This window comes from Mauremys mutica, chromosome 22 (genome assembly GCF_020497125.1).
Source record: "Mauremys mutica isolate MM-2020 ecotype Southern chromosome 22, ASM2049712v1, whole genome shotgun sequence".
Taxonomy (NCBI): domain Eukaryota; kingdom Metazoa; phylum Chordata; order Testudines; family Geoemydidae; genus Mauremys; species Mauremys mutica.
Window position 1 is genome coordinate 20,582,310 of NC_059093.1, and position 15,946 is coordinate 20,598,255.

Here is a 15,946-nt window from a genome sequence, read left to right on the forward strand (position 1 = left end):
GCCCTTTCTCAACATCAGAGAATCCACACAGGGGAGAGGCCCTATGAATGCAGTGAGTGTGGGAAAACCTTCAGTCGCAGTTCACACCTTTTTACGCATCAGAGAATCCACACAGGGCAGAGGCCCTATGAATGCAGTGAGTGTGGTAAATGCTTCACTAGCAGCTCAGGCCTTTATCAACATCAGAGAATCCACACAGGGGAGAGGCCCTATGAATGCAGTGAGTGTGGTAAATGCTTCACTAGCAGCTCAGGCCTTTATCAACATCAGAGAATCCACACAGGGGAGAGGCCCTATGCATGCAGTGAGTGTGGAAAATGCTTCACTGACAGCTCAGCCCTTTCTCAACATCAGAGAATCCACACAGGGGAGAGGCCTTATGAATGCAGTGAGTGTGGGAAAAACTTCACTATCAGGTCAAACCTTCTTACCCATCAGAAAATCCACACAGGGGAGAGGCCCTATGAATGCAGTGAGTGTGGGAAAAACTTCACTATCAGGTCAAACCTTCTTACCTATCAGAGAATCCACACAGGGGAGAGGCCCTATGAATGCAGTGAGTGTGGAAAATGCTTCACTGACAGCTCATCCCTTTCTCAACATCAGAGAATCCACACAGGGGAGAGGCCTTATGAATGCAGTGAGTGTGGTAAATGCTTCACTAGCAGCTCAGGCTTTTATCAACATCAGAGAATCCACACAGGGGAGAGGCCCTATGCATGCAGTGAGTGTGGAAAATGCTTCACTGACAGCTCAGCCCTTTCTCAACATCAGAGAATCCACACAGGGGAGAGGCCCTATGAATGCAGTGAGTGTGGGAAAAACTTCACTATCAGGTCAAACCTTCTTACCCATCAGAAAATCCACACAGGGGAGAGGCCCTATGAATGCAGTGAGTGTGGGAAAAACTTCACTATCAGGTCAAACCTTCTTACCCATCAGAGAATCCACACAGGGGAGAGGCCCTATGAATGCAGTGAGTGTGGGAAAACCTTCAATCGCAGTTCACACCTTATTACGCATCAGAGAATCCACACAGGGAAGAGGCCCTATGAATGCAGTGAGTGTGGGAAAACCTTCAATCGCAGCTCAAACCTTCTTACCCATCAGAGAATCCACACAGGGGAGAGGCCCTATGAATGCAGTGAGTGTGGAAAATGCTTCACTAGCAGCTCAGGCCTTATTAGGCATCAGAGAATCCACACAGGGGAGAGGCCCTATGAATGCAGTGAGTGTGGAAAATGCTTCACTGACAGCTCAGCCCTTTCTCAACATCAGAGAATCCACACAGGGGAGAGGCCCTATGAATGCAGTGAATGTGGGGGAAAATTCAGTCGCAGCTCAGACCTTATTACACATCAGAGAATCCACACAGGGGAGAGGCCCTATGAATGCAGTGTGTGTGGAAAATGCTTCACTAACAGCTCAGCCCTTTCTCAACATCAGAGAATCCACACAGGGGAGAGGCCCTATGAATGCAGTGAGTGCGGGAAAACCTTCTGTGGGCACTTAGCCCATGTTAGTCATCAGAGAATCTGCAAGGGAGATCAACAACATAAACACATCTAGGGGTATCAATACTTTTTTTTCTCTAATAATTTTCCTGATTCCCACATAGTAACTTTTAAAGCTGTTTGAACTGTTTGCAGCATGGTTATCCCTCAGTTTGACCAGATGAGGGGCCCATTTTTGCCTTTTGCAGTTTGCCCTGTTTTGAGGTGGATCCATTTGTCCTTTCTATCAACTCCATTATCCCATGAGTAATTCGAGTGTGCCCTTTCTATCAGGAACCAGGGAGCATCACATTTATACTATTCTTCCTATTTCAAAGTTATTGTTAGTCACTAGTGATACAGATTGTATCATTGGCACTTGTTCTCACGTTGCTCTGGGTTGTGCTGAAGAGCAGATATAATGGGAATTTTTCAAATTATAGTTAAATGAAAAGGAGCAGGGGCAGGAAAAAAAAGTGTAATTTCAGCCTCTGTGACACTGGAAGGAGATGGGGAGACGCAGAGATTCCCTCCTTCCCCATCACTGCAGAACTGTTACCTTTTGTCTGAGCCATGCAGAGGTTATCATCATCACATTCTATCCATTCACTTCTCAAAGTGTCCTGTGAGGAACAGTTCTCAGCTGTCTGTGCTTGGAGATGATGCTTTGACTTCTTTAATCTTATATCAGAGTCGCTCTGACTGGAGATGAAAGTGTCAAAGGCCTGGAAGGGGAATTCCAATGGATCCCAAACACAGTGTGCTCATTAGGAGTTTAAATCCCAGGTTCCATCTATTGGTAAAGCCACTTCTGGCAAGGTGTGAGTGGTTTTGTCCCAAATTATAGCAATGCTTGGATACTAAAAATTTTGTAAATAAACATAACTGGCTATTGAGACAGTGCTGAGTGAAGTATGTTTGAATGGATCAGAGGAGAATGTGATGGGAGAATCTCTTGTCCTGATTCTGAATAATCAGATGTAACCTGCTCTGGAATTTCACTTCACACTTTCATTGCCATGTATTCTAGCTCTCTGTGATGTGGGTTTCTATCTTTCCTGAAGGCTGTTTGGTCACTCAGTTGGATAGTAGTTCAGTTTGATAGGATGTAGCTCAGATTTATTGGAGAATTTAAGACAAATGACTATTTGCTAAAGTCATCATTTCTCACTTCAGCTTTGCTTTTTCCCCATCCCTGCATGATGTCATGGAGAAAGGTTGAAGTGCAGTTCTGTCAGCATTAGAGAACTCTCCAATTTACTGGACAGGCTAACAAAGAAACAGCAGTGATTTAAAATCTCTACTCAGAATGGTGAACAACAGCAGAACCCCAACTAACTGAAGGAAGTGCATATGATCACAGTGTAGTTCAATTGTTTAAGTCAATATTGTCCCAGATGTTCTGGGGAGAAAATTCCATGCTAAGTGATTTTTGAACTAGGCACAATGCCCAGGTATTTGGTTCCAAAGCCTTTGTAACCCAGGCCCTACAGAAGATCTTTCCTAGCTAATCTTATTGTATCGGAGATGCTGCCCTTCATGATGCAGATGTTGAGGAAATAGAAGTGGAGTTTTGTTGAATTTATCCTTTGTAGGTGCTAAAAATGTATATCGAATCAAATCAGTTTTGGAAATCTAATAGCTGCAGAAAAATAGCTATTTTTGAATAGAAACTCCAACTCTGGTCACTAATGAAGATTGTGATCCAGCCCTGTATCCAGTCCCTTGCCTGGAACTGTGCCACCAAATTAAAGAAAAGCTGGGCATGTTTTGGTAAGCCTCTATGTTTTGGTAAGCCTCACTAACACTGCTGAGATTTGGAGTGGTTTTGTAAAGGATTCTACTTCGGAGAAGTGTAAATTTACCCTAACCAAGACCAAGGATTTGGAAAGAGCTGGGGCTGAAAGAGTCCACATCCAGTTCTTGGTTTCCACCCCAGTAAAGGAAGCTATGGTGACCAATGACCCAAGGAAAATTGTTTGTACAACTCCATTTCCTAGTTCAGTGTCACTGATTACAGTTCCAAAGGATGCCAGGTTACATTGAGAACAATCATCCTTTACCATTTGGATCCAAAGAGAGAGAGCTTCAAAGGACATTCCTTCCCCGTGGATCCCAAACTGGCTGCCTGATTGGGTAACAAGGACTTCAAGGCTGTAGAAATGATGATAACCAATGAGGCAATGAGTGTATCAGGCTCCAATTTCAGACTTCTGGATACTCGCATGTTGAGTTCTGATTCTATGGTTTTGTGTCTGATGCTATGGCTACACAATAAAGCTGATGTTGGTGCAGCTGCAGCGCTGCTATTACAGACGCTTTCAGCCAATGGGAGAGATTTCTCTCATCGGACTTGATTAGTCCAACCCTCGCAAGCAGCAGTGGCTCTTTTGGCAGGAGAAGTTCTGCTGCTGATGTATAGCTATCTACACAGGGGGTTAGGGCTGTGTAACTACATTGCTCAGTGGTGTGGATTTTTCACACATCGGCGTCATATAGTTAACCAATAAATGTCTTTAGTGTAGACCAGACAGTTCTCTCTTGTGTTTTATGCATTTACATCACTTCTCTATCTTCTCTCACTTTGAAAGATTAAAAGTGTGACACGAGAGGTATTTTTCCTCATGATGCAAAGATTCCCACATAGGAGACCCCTGCCACCAACACATACTGTAGAAGATCCTGAGATATATGAACTCACAGAAGTGGTTGGGACAAACCACATCTTGAGCCAAGGTTCAGTTGTTGGCAATGGGCATTAGAAGAAAACTAACATATGATAAGAATTTGTGATCTTTGAATATGTTTTTATCATCTATTAAAATGAGATTATTGGTGAAGTTATTGGTTAAAGAAGAAGAGACTAAATGTGTGATAATCTGAAGTATTTTGGAAAACTTAAAGTTGTCTTTTTTTGTTTTATTTTGTTAGTCGTACAGGAAATGGTGGCTAATCTTGAAAAGTTAATTTGATTTAATTTACCCCCTGTAGTGTAAGGAGTTCTGGTGGAAAACCTCATTCCAAAGGTTGGGGTGGGAGAATGTGTGTGAGAAAGTGTGTATAAGAGAATATTGGCCCAGTATACATTTTAATATTTTGTGTTTTCAAATAGAATTTATTTTGTTTACTTTCTAAGTCAATTTCTATTCAAAGGAAAGCTACTCGAGGTGACAAGTTGTATAAATTTTTACCAACTTAGACTGTAAGGGTCACTGTCTTCCCCATTTCTCTAATTCGCAAAGGAAAGGCCTGACATCTGTCACAGGATGTGTCCAGCAGGTAGGACAGCTGCACTCATCAACCATCAATATAAAGAAAGACTGAAATCCATTGCCTTTCAGGTCAATAAGCCAGCTAAAGGCTGGTCGATGTTGAAAAGTTGTGTTGGCAGAGCACATCTATCAGGGGTGTGAAAAGTCCTCTCCACTGAGAGAAGTAGTTAATGTGACCTGAGCCCCAGTGTAGACAGTGTTAGGTTGTCAGAAGAATATTTCCAGTGTTTGAAGTGTAGACACAGCCTTAACATCAATTCCAAATTTGACCCATCTCCCTATGTGTGAGAAAGTTACTCGTATGGAGGGGGAGCCAGCTGTCCGCTCACCTGGTTCCTCAACTGTAGCTACAGCTCTTAGTGCCCATGAATGCAAAGACTGAGAGAAATGGAGAGTTCCAGCCATTGTCATTTTAGTATCTTATTGTTCCTCTCTCTGTTTTTTTGTGCTGGCCTTTCTGTTCTATCAGGATGTGACTGTATAGCTCAGTGCATCTGTGACAAAAGCTCATTGGTGCCAATTGGCAAAGGGGGTCACAGTTCTTCACAAGCAACTCCTGTCTCAGACCTGACAAACTCCCCACAGCTAATACACTGCTTTTATGATATTTATCCAGGAAGCATAGCAGTGAGATCTCTACTGAAAGCTTGTAAATTATTGATACTCCGAATCACTGCGAGAGGTGTGTCCGAGTCATAGTTAAGGGGTAATGTAAGTACATGGAAAATTATGCCCATATGGTATTGTTGTGAAAGTGAGTCACCCCAACCATAGCTCTTGGTGGGGATGGCCCATTCCAGTGGGAGGGAATTGGCACCTGTCCCTTGCTAGCCAGTTATGTGATGTATTGCTCCATTGTCAGCCTTTGCACCAACCCAGAAAAGCCAATGGAAAACCATCAAAGACAAATTATAGACATCGAAACCCTGTGGAAGTGACAAGGACAATATGAGAATGAGGAGATCATCCTTTCTGTGAATAAAGACAAAAGACTGATTCAGTTCATAACAGGGTGGAGAAAAACACTCTGGGTCCATTCACCAAGGAGATTCCTAATGACCAGTGGTGCTTCATGAAAGGCAGGGCCGTGGCTCCTAGGGACTAGGAATCAGTGAAATTGACTGAAGTGTGAGGTGAGAATCTACTTAGATAGGAAAGGTAACTATTAAAAAGTGTAGGTTGCATTTTCTGATTTTGTTTAGTTGGTAACAGTTGGTTTCCATCACTCACGTTTGTTTAAATCTCTATCGGTTGTTAAATAAATTTCTGCTTGTTTGATAACTATACTCAAGTGCTGTGTGAGATACAGTAGCAGTGGTCCACAGTAAAACTAGTAACCTGGGATCTACCATTGCTTTGGGCAGAGAGAATCTGGGATTTCTCTGAGTATCTGGTGATCCGGGCTGGACCCCAGAGGGGGACACATTGAAGGAAGTCAGGGGTTAGGGTGGCTGCTGTAGCTCAGAGGAGGGTCTTTGAGTGCCTGACGGTCTGGGTGAGTTTGGTCCCTAACATCCAGCTGCCAAATGCAAAACTCCGTCTTCCTAGTGGAAGGTGGCAACAAGGAAACTCTCAGCCCTCAGCTCCCTGAGAAGGGTCACAATATGTCTCTATGTTGATTCACCTGTCAAATTCACACAGGGAAAGCTCCCTATAGCATAAAACTCTGCCATATGAAATCATGGAACATGTGCTCTTCACTCTGTGAAAGCATGTAAAGAATCCAAGCGCTGGAGTCCAAGGGTTTGGGTCCAGAGTGACCTAGACAAATTGGCGGATTGGGCCAAAAGAAATCTGAGGAGGTTCAACAAGGAGAAGTGCAGAGTCCTGCACTTAGGAAGGAAGAATCCCCTGCACTGCTACAGCCTGGGGACCGACTGGCTAAGCAGCAGTTCTGCAGAAAAGGACCTGGGGATTACAGTGTATGAGAAGCTGGATATGAGTCAACAGTACCCTTGTTGCCAAGAAGGCTAAGAGCAGATTGGGCTGCATTAGTAGAAGTATTGCCAGCAGCTTGAGGGAAGTGTGTTCATTTCAAACCTGCAGCTTATTCATTTCATTTGGTGACCCCTCCTAGTTCTTGTGTTATGAGAAGGAGTAAATAATACTCCCTTCCTTGGTCCTTTAGAAGATATTATGTGACCCCCTCCCCCTTGTCTCTCATGTCCTGGGACCAACATGGATACAACACCACCGCAAACACAAGGTTCAAAGTCAATGCACATGGGAGAAGCATCTTGTGTTTCATTCCTTATGTCCTAGTCCCATCGTGTGGCTATTTCCTTTTTTCCTTTCTGGTAAAAGCTTTGGTGTTTTGCACAGAAACATTATTTCCCCAGGAGAGACCCAGGAGTGAGGGCTGCATTCCTGTACCAAACAGTCACTAGAAGGGGGCAGACAAAGGCCTTCAGGATGAGGTGTCCGTCACTGTCAAAAAATCATCTCCCTCCTGTGGTTCCGCGGGCAGCAGGAGCAGCCGCAGCTCGGTGGCCCCTGGCAGCACTCCTGGGGTGGCCGGAGCAGCAGCAGGCCCCCTGGGGCTCCCCCCACCCGGGGCAGCAGCTGGAGTGGCTGCAGGTTTGCAGGGCTTCTCCCCTGGTAGCTGGTGCTCCTTATCCATCAAATAAATCAAAACACTTCCCCCTGCAAGTGGATTTAGCCCAGGACCCTCAGAGTCAGCAGCTCTTATAGCTCCCCCGCCCCCGCACTGAGCTCTCTGGTCAGGTGTCCTAGCGCCGGAAGCCTCCTGTTTAGATCCTAAAATAGCATTTTTGCACTGGGGGGGGGCTGAAATTTTGGACTGGACATTGCAGCTCCACCGTTATTTTATTGAATTGCTTCAAAACAGCAAGTCAAGAAAGTCTCCTAAGTGCCAGGCTCTCTGCCATGGAAACAGCTGCCCCTGCTCTCCAGGAGTCTGTGCGTTCCACCCAGCAACGTACAAACCTCTGCACTGAAGGGGGGTCAGACAGTGACAGTAACACAAATCTTCTGACTATTAACCCAAGTCCCTTCCTTTCTTTAACTCAGGATGTGCCAGTCAACTGTGAGCCATGGTGTTATCTTCATCTTAAAATACCTCTCAGGACATTGAACAGAGGAAGTGAAACCTCCTCCCCCAAATGGCTCCCTGTTGAGGCAGGGTAACATACCTGCCCCTGGAGACTGTCTGGTTTTATATCCTTAGATCTTTTTCTCTTCAAACCCCTTATCCCAATCTGTGGGCCACCGCCACATTTCAGAGTTTAGAATTTACTCTCATCACCCTCGTCTGGCACTTTCCATGTGAATTAGACAAAGTGAGTGGGGGAAGCTCCCTGGCTAATGAAAACCGATGCTTTGGTGAGGCCTGAACTCATAACCCCAGCAGTGCGCCCCCCTCACTAGCCAGGTGTGCCCCTGTAGGTGCTTCATAGACAAGCTTGGGAAGTAGGGTAGTTACCTGTGTCTGTGATTAACCACTTTGGTGACCTAATTGAGAGGCTGATGGTTCAAACCCAGGTGAAGATAGAGGTAGGTTTTTTTTTAGTGATGAGACTCCAGTACATTTTAACAGGCAGTAAAATGCCTCAATTCTGATCTAGCCTCATTGGGCAAGTGTAAGTGGTACTATTGCCAGATGCATTGGTGGTATAGTGGTGAGCGTAGCTGCTTTCTAAGCAGTTGACCTGGGTTCAATTCCCAGCCAATGCAGGGATGTGATGTTTTCTCTGCTGGGAATTGGTTTAATTTCAGTCACATTGTATCAGTTTAGCAATGGAAGGAGAGAATCAGTGTGCTGCAGGTCATTAAACACCCAGTGGAGGAAGAAAGGGGCAGGACTATACAATGAGCAGGTGGAGTCATCCTGGTATTACAATGTTTGGTTTATTTTTAATTTTTTTTCCCTTTACTTCCCTCTCCCTTTTAGACTCAGAGCCTTTAGGGTCAGAAGGGACCAGTGTGATCACCTAGTCCGACCTGCTGCACTTTGCAGGCCAAAAGACCCCACCCACCCACCCACTCCTGTAATAGACCCGGGAGGAGAGGCAGCTCTGTGCACTGCCCCTACCCCAGGCAGCACATGGAGGCCCTCTGCTCCCCTCCCCCAATGGGTGTGCAGAGATGTGCCAGCAGCACTGAGGTGGCTCCCTGCCCACTCTGCCTCCGTCCCCCTGTGCCGCTCCCAGAAGTGGTTGGCATGTCCCAGCATCCCCTGGGGTGGGGGGAGTGTCTCCATGCGCTGCCCCTGCCCCGAGTACCAACTCCGCAGCCCCCATTGGCCAGGTACTGCAGCCAATTGGAGCTCTGGGGGCAGCACCCATTGGCAGGCAGTGGCGCAGAGAGACCCCCTGGCCCCGCCCACCTAGGAGCTGCTGCCGGAGGGTTGTGTGTACCAGTCACTTTGGGAGCTGCAGTCCCTGGGGTAAGCGCCACCCCTCCTGCACCCCAACCCCCTCCCCTGCACCCTGCACCCAAATTTCCTCCCAGAGCTTTGCTTGTCATCCTTTCACCCAGAACTGTCCTTCTTCTCCTGGGCTGCAAGTAGCCATCCCTGGGAAGCCAAGAGGCAGGCACAGGATTCTACCTCCCAGCAGCCAATCACACCTCCCCAGGCTTTGCGACTGGTGACGCTCTACTAACCCCACTTAGCCGCACTGAGGCACTTAGCTTCTGCCCTGCCTTCCTCAGCTCGACTTTCCTCTTTTGCCCCGTTCCTACGTCACTCCCTCCTTTGGCAAGTCAGGCAGAAGAGCCGGCTGCCATAGGCCAACCTCCAAGGGCAGAGGAGACCAAGCCACAAGGCTTCAAAAGGTGATTGGCCAAGATCCTCTAGCTTTCCCCTGTTGACGCCAAGGCTTTTTCTCAGCTCATTTCACCACCCTCTGTCATGCAGGGGTTGGGCTTATCGCAGGTGTTACCCGAAATTGGGCCAGCTAGTCAGTGTAGGGAGCACTAATGACCCACCAGAGTTTGGCAGAAAGCAGCACGTTTATTATATTGATAGCTAAGCTCAAAAGAATCGGGGGCGGGGTGTCACACTCACACTCCCAGGACGCACACGGCACTGGAGATGTCTGGATTCTGCAAGGTAAGTGTCCCACAGCGCAGCTATGGATGGTGCGATGAAGGTAAGTCTTCCTGAGGCACAATGAAATACAACGCAGAGAACCACTGGCCAGGCGGTCCGGGCAAAGGGCATTCACTGGAGGTACAAGCTTGTGAGTGCTCTCCTGAGCACAGGGCCCCTTCCCCTTTTAAGGGCCTGCACCTCATGGCCTGCGACTAGAGATGACTTGGCTGCATCTGGTTGGTCACACTCCACCTTGGGCAGTGTCCGTGCTCTGGGTGTGTGATCGCTGCCTAATTAGCGTCCCAGACACCTTGTCTACCTGGGAGCTCTTCTGCTCTTCAACCAGCCCATTCATCCCACGAGCATTCCAGGAGGGCGGGGGAGGGGGAAAGCCACTTCACAGGCATTCAGAGAGGGAGAGGAGACAAAAGTGGGAGTGGGAGAAGTATAACAGACCTTTTGAGCACAGAAATCACTGCTGCCTCTACAACAGCAGGGACAGGCCAGGAGGAGCTGGGAAAAGTAAGCCAGCATATTTCTGCCTGGTTTTAAACCAAGAACCTTTTGTGCGTTAGGCAAACATGATAACCACTACACTACAGAAACATTGTTGCAATGCTCTGCCCCTTCCTTCATAAGGACATAAGAATGGCCATACTGGGTCAGACCAAAGGTCCACCCAACCCCACATCCTATCTGCTAACAGTGGCCAATGCCAGGTGCCCCATACGGAGTGAACCTAACAGGTAATGTTCAAGTCATCTCTCTCCTGCCATCCATCTCCAGCCTGTGACAAACAGAGGCTAGGGATACCATTCCTTACCCATCCTGGCTAATAGCCATTCATGGACTTAACCTCCATTAATTTATCTGCAAAAAGAACAAGGAGTACTTGTGGCACCTTAGAAACTAACAAATTTATTTGAGCATAAGCTTTCCTGGGCTAAAATCAACTTCATTGGATGCATGCAGTGGAAAATACAGCAGAAAGATATATATATATATATATATATTACACACAGAACATGAAAAATTGGGTGTTGCCATACACACTATAACGAGAGTGATCAGTTAAGGTGAGCTATTATCAGCAGGAGAAAAAACCCTTTTGTAGTGGCTTTCATGGCCTTTGAGAAAGCAAGACAGAGCCTTGGAAGACCCAGCAGGGTTTGTGGCACAGGAATTGTTCTCAGATTCCACTGAGACTTCAGCTCAGATTGCAGGATTCAAAGTCCTGAGTGCTGGCCCTTACACCATGGGACCAGCACAGCACCTGTTGATTACTGTAGCCTTCCAGCAGGGAGGACTCTGTGGGCAGGGGCAGCTCTAGGCATTTTGCCGCCCCAAGCACGGCAGGCAGGTTGCCTTCGGCGGCTTGCCTGCAGGAGGTTCGCCGAAGTTGCAGGACCAGTGGACCCTTTGCAGGCATGGTGCTGAAGGCAGCCTGCCTGCTGTCCTCGCGGTGACCGGCAGAGCACCCCCTGCGGCTTGCTATCCCAAGCACGCGCTTGGCATGCTGGGGCCTGGAGCCGCCCTTGTTTGTGGGGACAATTTTTTCTGGCAGGGAGGACTCAGTGGGAACATGCCTGTCTGGCCAGCCCCGCATTTGCTCAAAAAGTCAGCGCACGGACTTTGCTGCAGGCCTAGAGGCCTGTCTTCCGCCAGACTGTGAGGCCAGTGGACAGGTGAGGCAGTAGCACCTTCAGTCCCAGGCAGTAAAGGGCCCTTCCTAGGAAAGGCCATGTCCTGAAAAGGCGAAGCTGAAGTCAAGGAGAGTCCTTCAAAACCTTTTTGGGGATATTACAGGGGGAAAGTGTTTCTTTACCTCACCAGGGACTTGAACCCTTGACCCTCAGATTAAAAGTCTGAGCTAGCCAGGCTCACATTTGAAAAGAGGCAAATTTTGTGCAGAAGAGAAACTGGACATGAAAATGAGGGCAGGAAACTATACAGAAAACCTGCTACTCTCGCTCTCTTAGCAGTCCTAGCCCCAGCCTGCTCTTCCATCCAACGCCCTGAGGCCTTATTCTTTTTTTCATTAAATATCAAATCCAGGAGAAAACACAGTTATACAAAGCAAAACGAAATCACAAACAGAAATGTCATTGGAAATACAGAAATAAAAAAGGAAAATGCAATCCCCATCACTTTATCATGTCTGGGCCATTCCTGTATCGAGAGCATCCGCTAAGGTCCCTGTGTGCTTACCTGGAGGAACTCATACCACAGCCTGAACATGAAACTCAACTGCTCCCAGGTGCTGCAGTAAAACCCTTTCCCTGCTGTGACGTTGCACTCCATAGGATTTTATGAATATATGCTAATGAGTGTGAATATAAAGTGACTGGACTATGCTTCATGCAAAAGGTCTCTTGTAAGGTATCATTACAAAGCTTATAATCTACGGTGTGTGTTCATCCTATTTGTATGAACCGATCATTCTTGGATCTGAAACTAGAAATATGAATATAACTCTGAGGTCCTGTTGTAATGATGCAAAGTTGGGCCATTAACAGTGGTTTGGACTCTTGATGGCTCCCATTAACCAGGACAATTGACTGGAGATGGCTCTGTCCTGCACCATCTGTGAGTCAGGCCAGGAAGAATGAAGGCTTGGGGGGTCTCACAGGACATGTGACCATGTCACCTGGTACAGGAATCCATCTTAAACCTGGGGCTCTTCCCCAGGAGAGAGACAAAACATTCCTGCCTTGTACCAAAGCTGTATAAGGGGGTGGAACTGAACAAACAAGCAGTCACGAGACATCCCCTAGCTATCACCTGAGCTGGAACAAGGGCTATACCAGGTGAAAAGATTGGGCCCAGACAAAAAATAAGTCTAGTCTTTGCCTCTCAGTCTGTGCAGATTGGAACTTCCTTTCCAGTGCTGGAGGATTCTCCCTTCTCATCTACCCTTGTGCCAAGCAGTACAGCTGGTGGGAATCTTAAATGTACAGAGGAGACTTGGGAGCAGAAACCCCCCCAGAACTTCCACACAATTGGCACTTGCCCCTCACTGAGCAGGACTGAAATTCCTACAGGGAGACTGCTGGGCCGCATCCCCTCTGGTCATGAGCAAAGCAGCAGGGTGAAAAGAACTTGGAGATACTGGGGATTGAACCCAGGACCTCATACATGCAAAGCATGTACTCTACCACTGAGCTACATCCCCTGGAGCGTCATGTGTGCTATAGCTTACACTCAGAGCCCTCCTGTTTCCAGAGCACCTAGTGGCCTAAAGGCAGCATGGGGGACACATTCCCTGCTCTGAGGCCAAACCTGCTGTCCTGGAGACTGCTTGTTCTTAGAGGTCACTTTGCAGCAGGGCCAGATTCGATGTGTGGGGCAGAGAGAGTGGGTGCCCTGGACTCAGGGTGCAGAGATACTCTCAGCCCTCTCCCCGGCATTGGGTGGGGGTGCTGCACCCCCTGCTGGAAGGTAATGTGTCGGGGGGGCACTGTGAGTCACTCAACACCTGACCCTGGTAGCAGAAATGCTGTGGGGAGCTCCAGGTGTTTCTAGGATCTGCTCTTTCCACCTGCCTGTGAAGTCCAGCTTTCCCCAGCACATTCACTGCCGTGCAATTGGGTCACTGTTTCCATGGCTGACAGCAAAGAATCACTCCCAGTTTCCCTTCTAGTTGCAGCAGGATTAGCCTGTGTCAGTGGTTAATGAGGTGGATCTAGTTGTAGATTGTTATTCATTCCCCACCTTGACAATTCACACAGTCCCTTTCCCATGCAGATTCCCAGCACCTCAGTGATCCTGGTAGCAGGGGTTGGGTCCTGAGACTTTCACGGTTCTTTCCCCCTCCACCTGCAGTGATCTCAGCTTTTCCCCCATCCCAGACAATCCATGAAATAACAACAGGGGCATAAAGAAAGAGGGGAGGGAACATCTCACGGCCAGGGCTGGATGTGCCCAGGGCCCCCGGCTTGTCCATTGTTTCCATGGAATTTGGCCCCCTGCTTTGCACAAGGGACAGAGAAAGATCTTGCTGCTCCTGTGTCTGTGCAAAGAAAATTGTGCTTCCCTAGGAAAGAGAGGCGGGAAATGGCCCCATGGAGGGACAATTTCCTCGGAATTAAGAGCAAAGGACTCAGGCTGAGAACTGATTTAACCCCACTCATCTGGGATTTAATAAATTCTCTTCCATGGAGACACTGGGAACTTGTGACATTGATCCAGACTCTAAGGGTTTGGGCTGCTTTAACTCTTGGCAAAAACATGAACTTGATTCCAAGAAGGGAGAGAGGAGAAGCCTGAAGCTGACTTTAGTCCCAGGCTGGGGTCTCCTGAATGGTGGGAAACATCCTTGGTTGCTACCCAGGGACAGCAGCTACTGGTGACATACCAGGGCTGGGATGAGAGGGGAATGTTACATGGACTTTATCATACAGGCCCCATCCTGCTTCTCAGAGCCCACAGGTGAGAATCTAGAGAAGGGTGAGTCATTTCTCAGCTGCATTCTCAGGCGTAGTCGGTAGCCGTCCTTGACCAGAGACCCAGGGGAGAAACCACGGCAGTTCTGCGGAGAGCTCTGGCTGCCAGGGGATCCAGCTAGGAAAGGGAGTACCCAAACCTTTTAACAATAAGAAGTGAAATGAAATGGCCACATGATGGCAACAGAACCTAAGAAATTTGTTAGTCTCTAAGGTGCCACACGTACTCCTGTTCTTTTTGTGGATATAGACTAACACGGCTGCTCCTCTGAAACCTAAGAGATGAGAAGCCATGTTCTTGTTCAATCTGCATTGAAGCTGAAAAGGGTGATGTTTCCTCTTTGATTCCTAAGCCGCCAACTCTAATCCACTAAACACCCCTTTCCTCCCACAACCAGGACTAAAACCCAGGAGTCATAACTAGTGGCCCCTCTTAACCATCTCTCTGTGAGGAAGAAGCAGCTCTGAGATGCCTGGGCTGTCCCCTTGCCACTCTGCCTGGGCTGCACTTGAAACCCAATGGGGTTTCCTTGGGCAGTTGTGAATCTTGCTCCCAGGAAGGGTGAAATTTTAGGAGCAGGTTCCAAATAGTGCAATTAACCAGCCAGAAGGGACAGCAGGTATCGGTGTAGGAGCCATTGAAATAATCACAGCAAAGTAGTTCAGGGAAACTGTTATTAATGAAGTGTGAGTGAAAGGTGAGAATCTGATGGCGCTGAGATGGTTTTAAATTTGTCATCCAAACCCAGCCACCACCTAGTACATGTTTTAACCTCTTCCTCTCTTACCGTTGCTCCTTATCAGGGAAGGGGAGAGAGCAAACGAGCAATAGAAACACAGACCTAGTGACCGAAGCAAACATTTCTTTACTCCTTGCTTGGCTCTGTCAGTTATTTAGGTACAAACTCACCCCACACCCACTGTCTGGGCTGGGCTCACTGCCCAGGAAGAGCTCAGCTGTCAGTGGGACTTGGGGAGCTCGGGACATTGCTGTGAGCTGCTTGAACATTTAGGTGAAAACCACCTAAACACGGACACAAGATCTAGGCTGCAGTAAAGAGGGGAGTTGAGTTCAATCCCTTGTCACCATCAATGTGCAAACCAGGAACTTCTTGGTTTGCATTCCTGATGTGTCGCCATCATGTGGCTGTTCTGTCTCAGTCCCTTTAATTAAAAAATTGTGTTTTTTTCACAGAAACTATATTTCCCTCATAGAGACTCAGGGGCAGATTAATCTACAAAGGGAAGGTGATTCCAAGGCAGTTCTGGAGGAGAAGGGAACGTTTTCAGCATCACTAAATTATTTTGTTGTGCCTCACAGAGAGAGAGAAAAAATAAAGCTATTAATTTGTGCCAGCAACACAGTTCACAGCATGAAATACACAATTTTGTGTTCAATGAGTTGTGTAAATTTACATACTAAGAAAAATATGTTTTGGGCAATGCATGAAAACCTCACTGCATTGAACAACCCACTTGATCTAGTCAATGTACTACAGAATATTTAAAGAAGTTAAGAAAGATGTGCTTATAAATTAATGTGTTGTGCCATTTACACACGCACAAGACACAGAAGAAACTGAATTATTTGAGCTACTAAAATTTCCATTTTCTCACAGCATTTTAGGTCTCAAGGTTGTTTTAATTTGCTTATTTTTTGGGAACTACAAATGGGGAAAAAGTACG

General features: G+C 47.2%; 1 protein-coding gene and 2 non-coding genes across 3 annotated transcripts; 2 read left to right on the top strand and 1 right to left on the bottom strand.

Moving 5' to 3' along the window:
- LOC123354903 (zinc finger protein 551-like) lies at positions 1-1,290 on the top strand (the record flags this gene model as incomplete). The annotated part of the gene is made up of 2 exons (XM_044997301.1): positions 1-416; positions 585-1,290. Coding segments are annotated over 2 exons (1,122 nt in total), but the record flags the coding sequence as incomplete, so codon positions are not given.
- A 7,096-nt stretch (positions 1,291-8,386) lies between these two features.
- TRNAR-UCU lies at positions 8,387-8,458 on the top strand. Its single transcript has one exon. It is a non-coding gene; the product is annotated as a tRNA-Arg (tRNA).
- Positions 8,459-12,918: 4,460 nt separating this feature from the next.
- TRNAA-UGC lies at positions 12,919-12,990 on the bottom strand. Its single transcript has one exon. It is a non-coding gene; the product is annotated as a tRNA-Ala (tRNA).
- Positions 12,991-15,946: the final 2,956 nt, after the last annotated feature.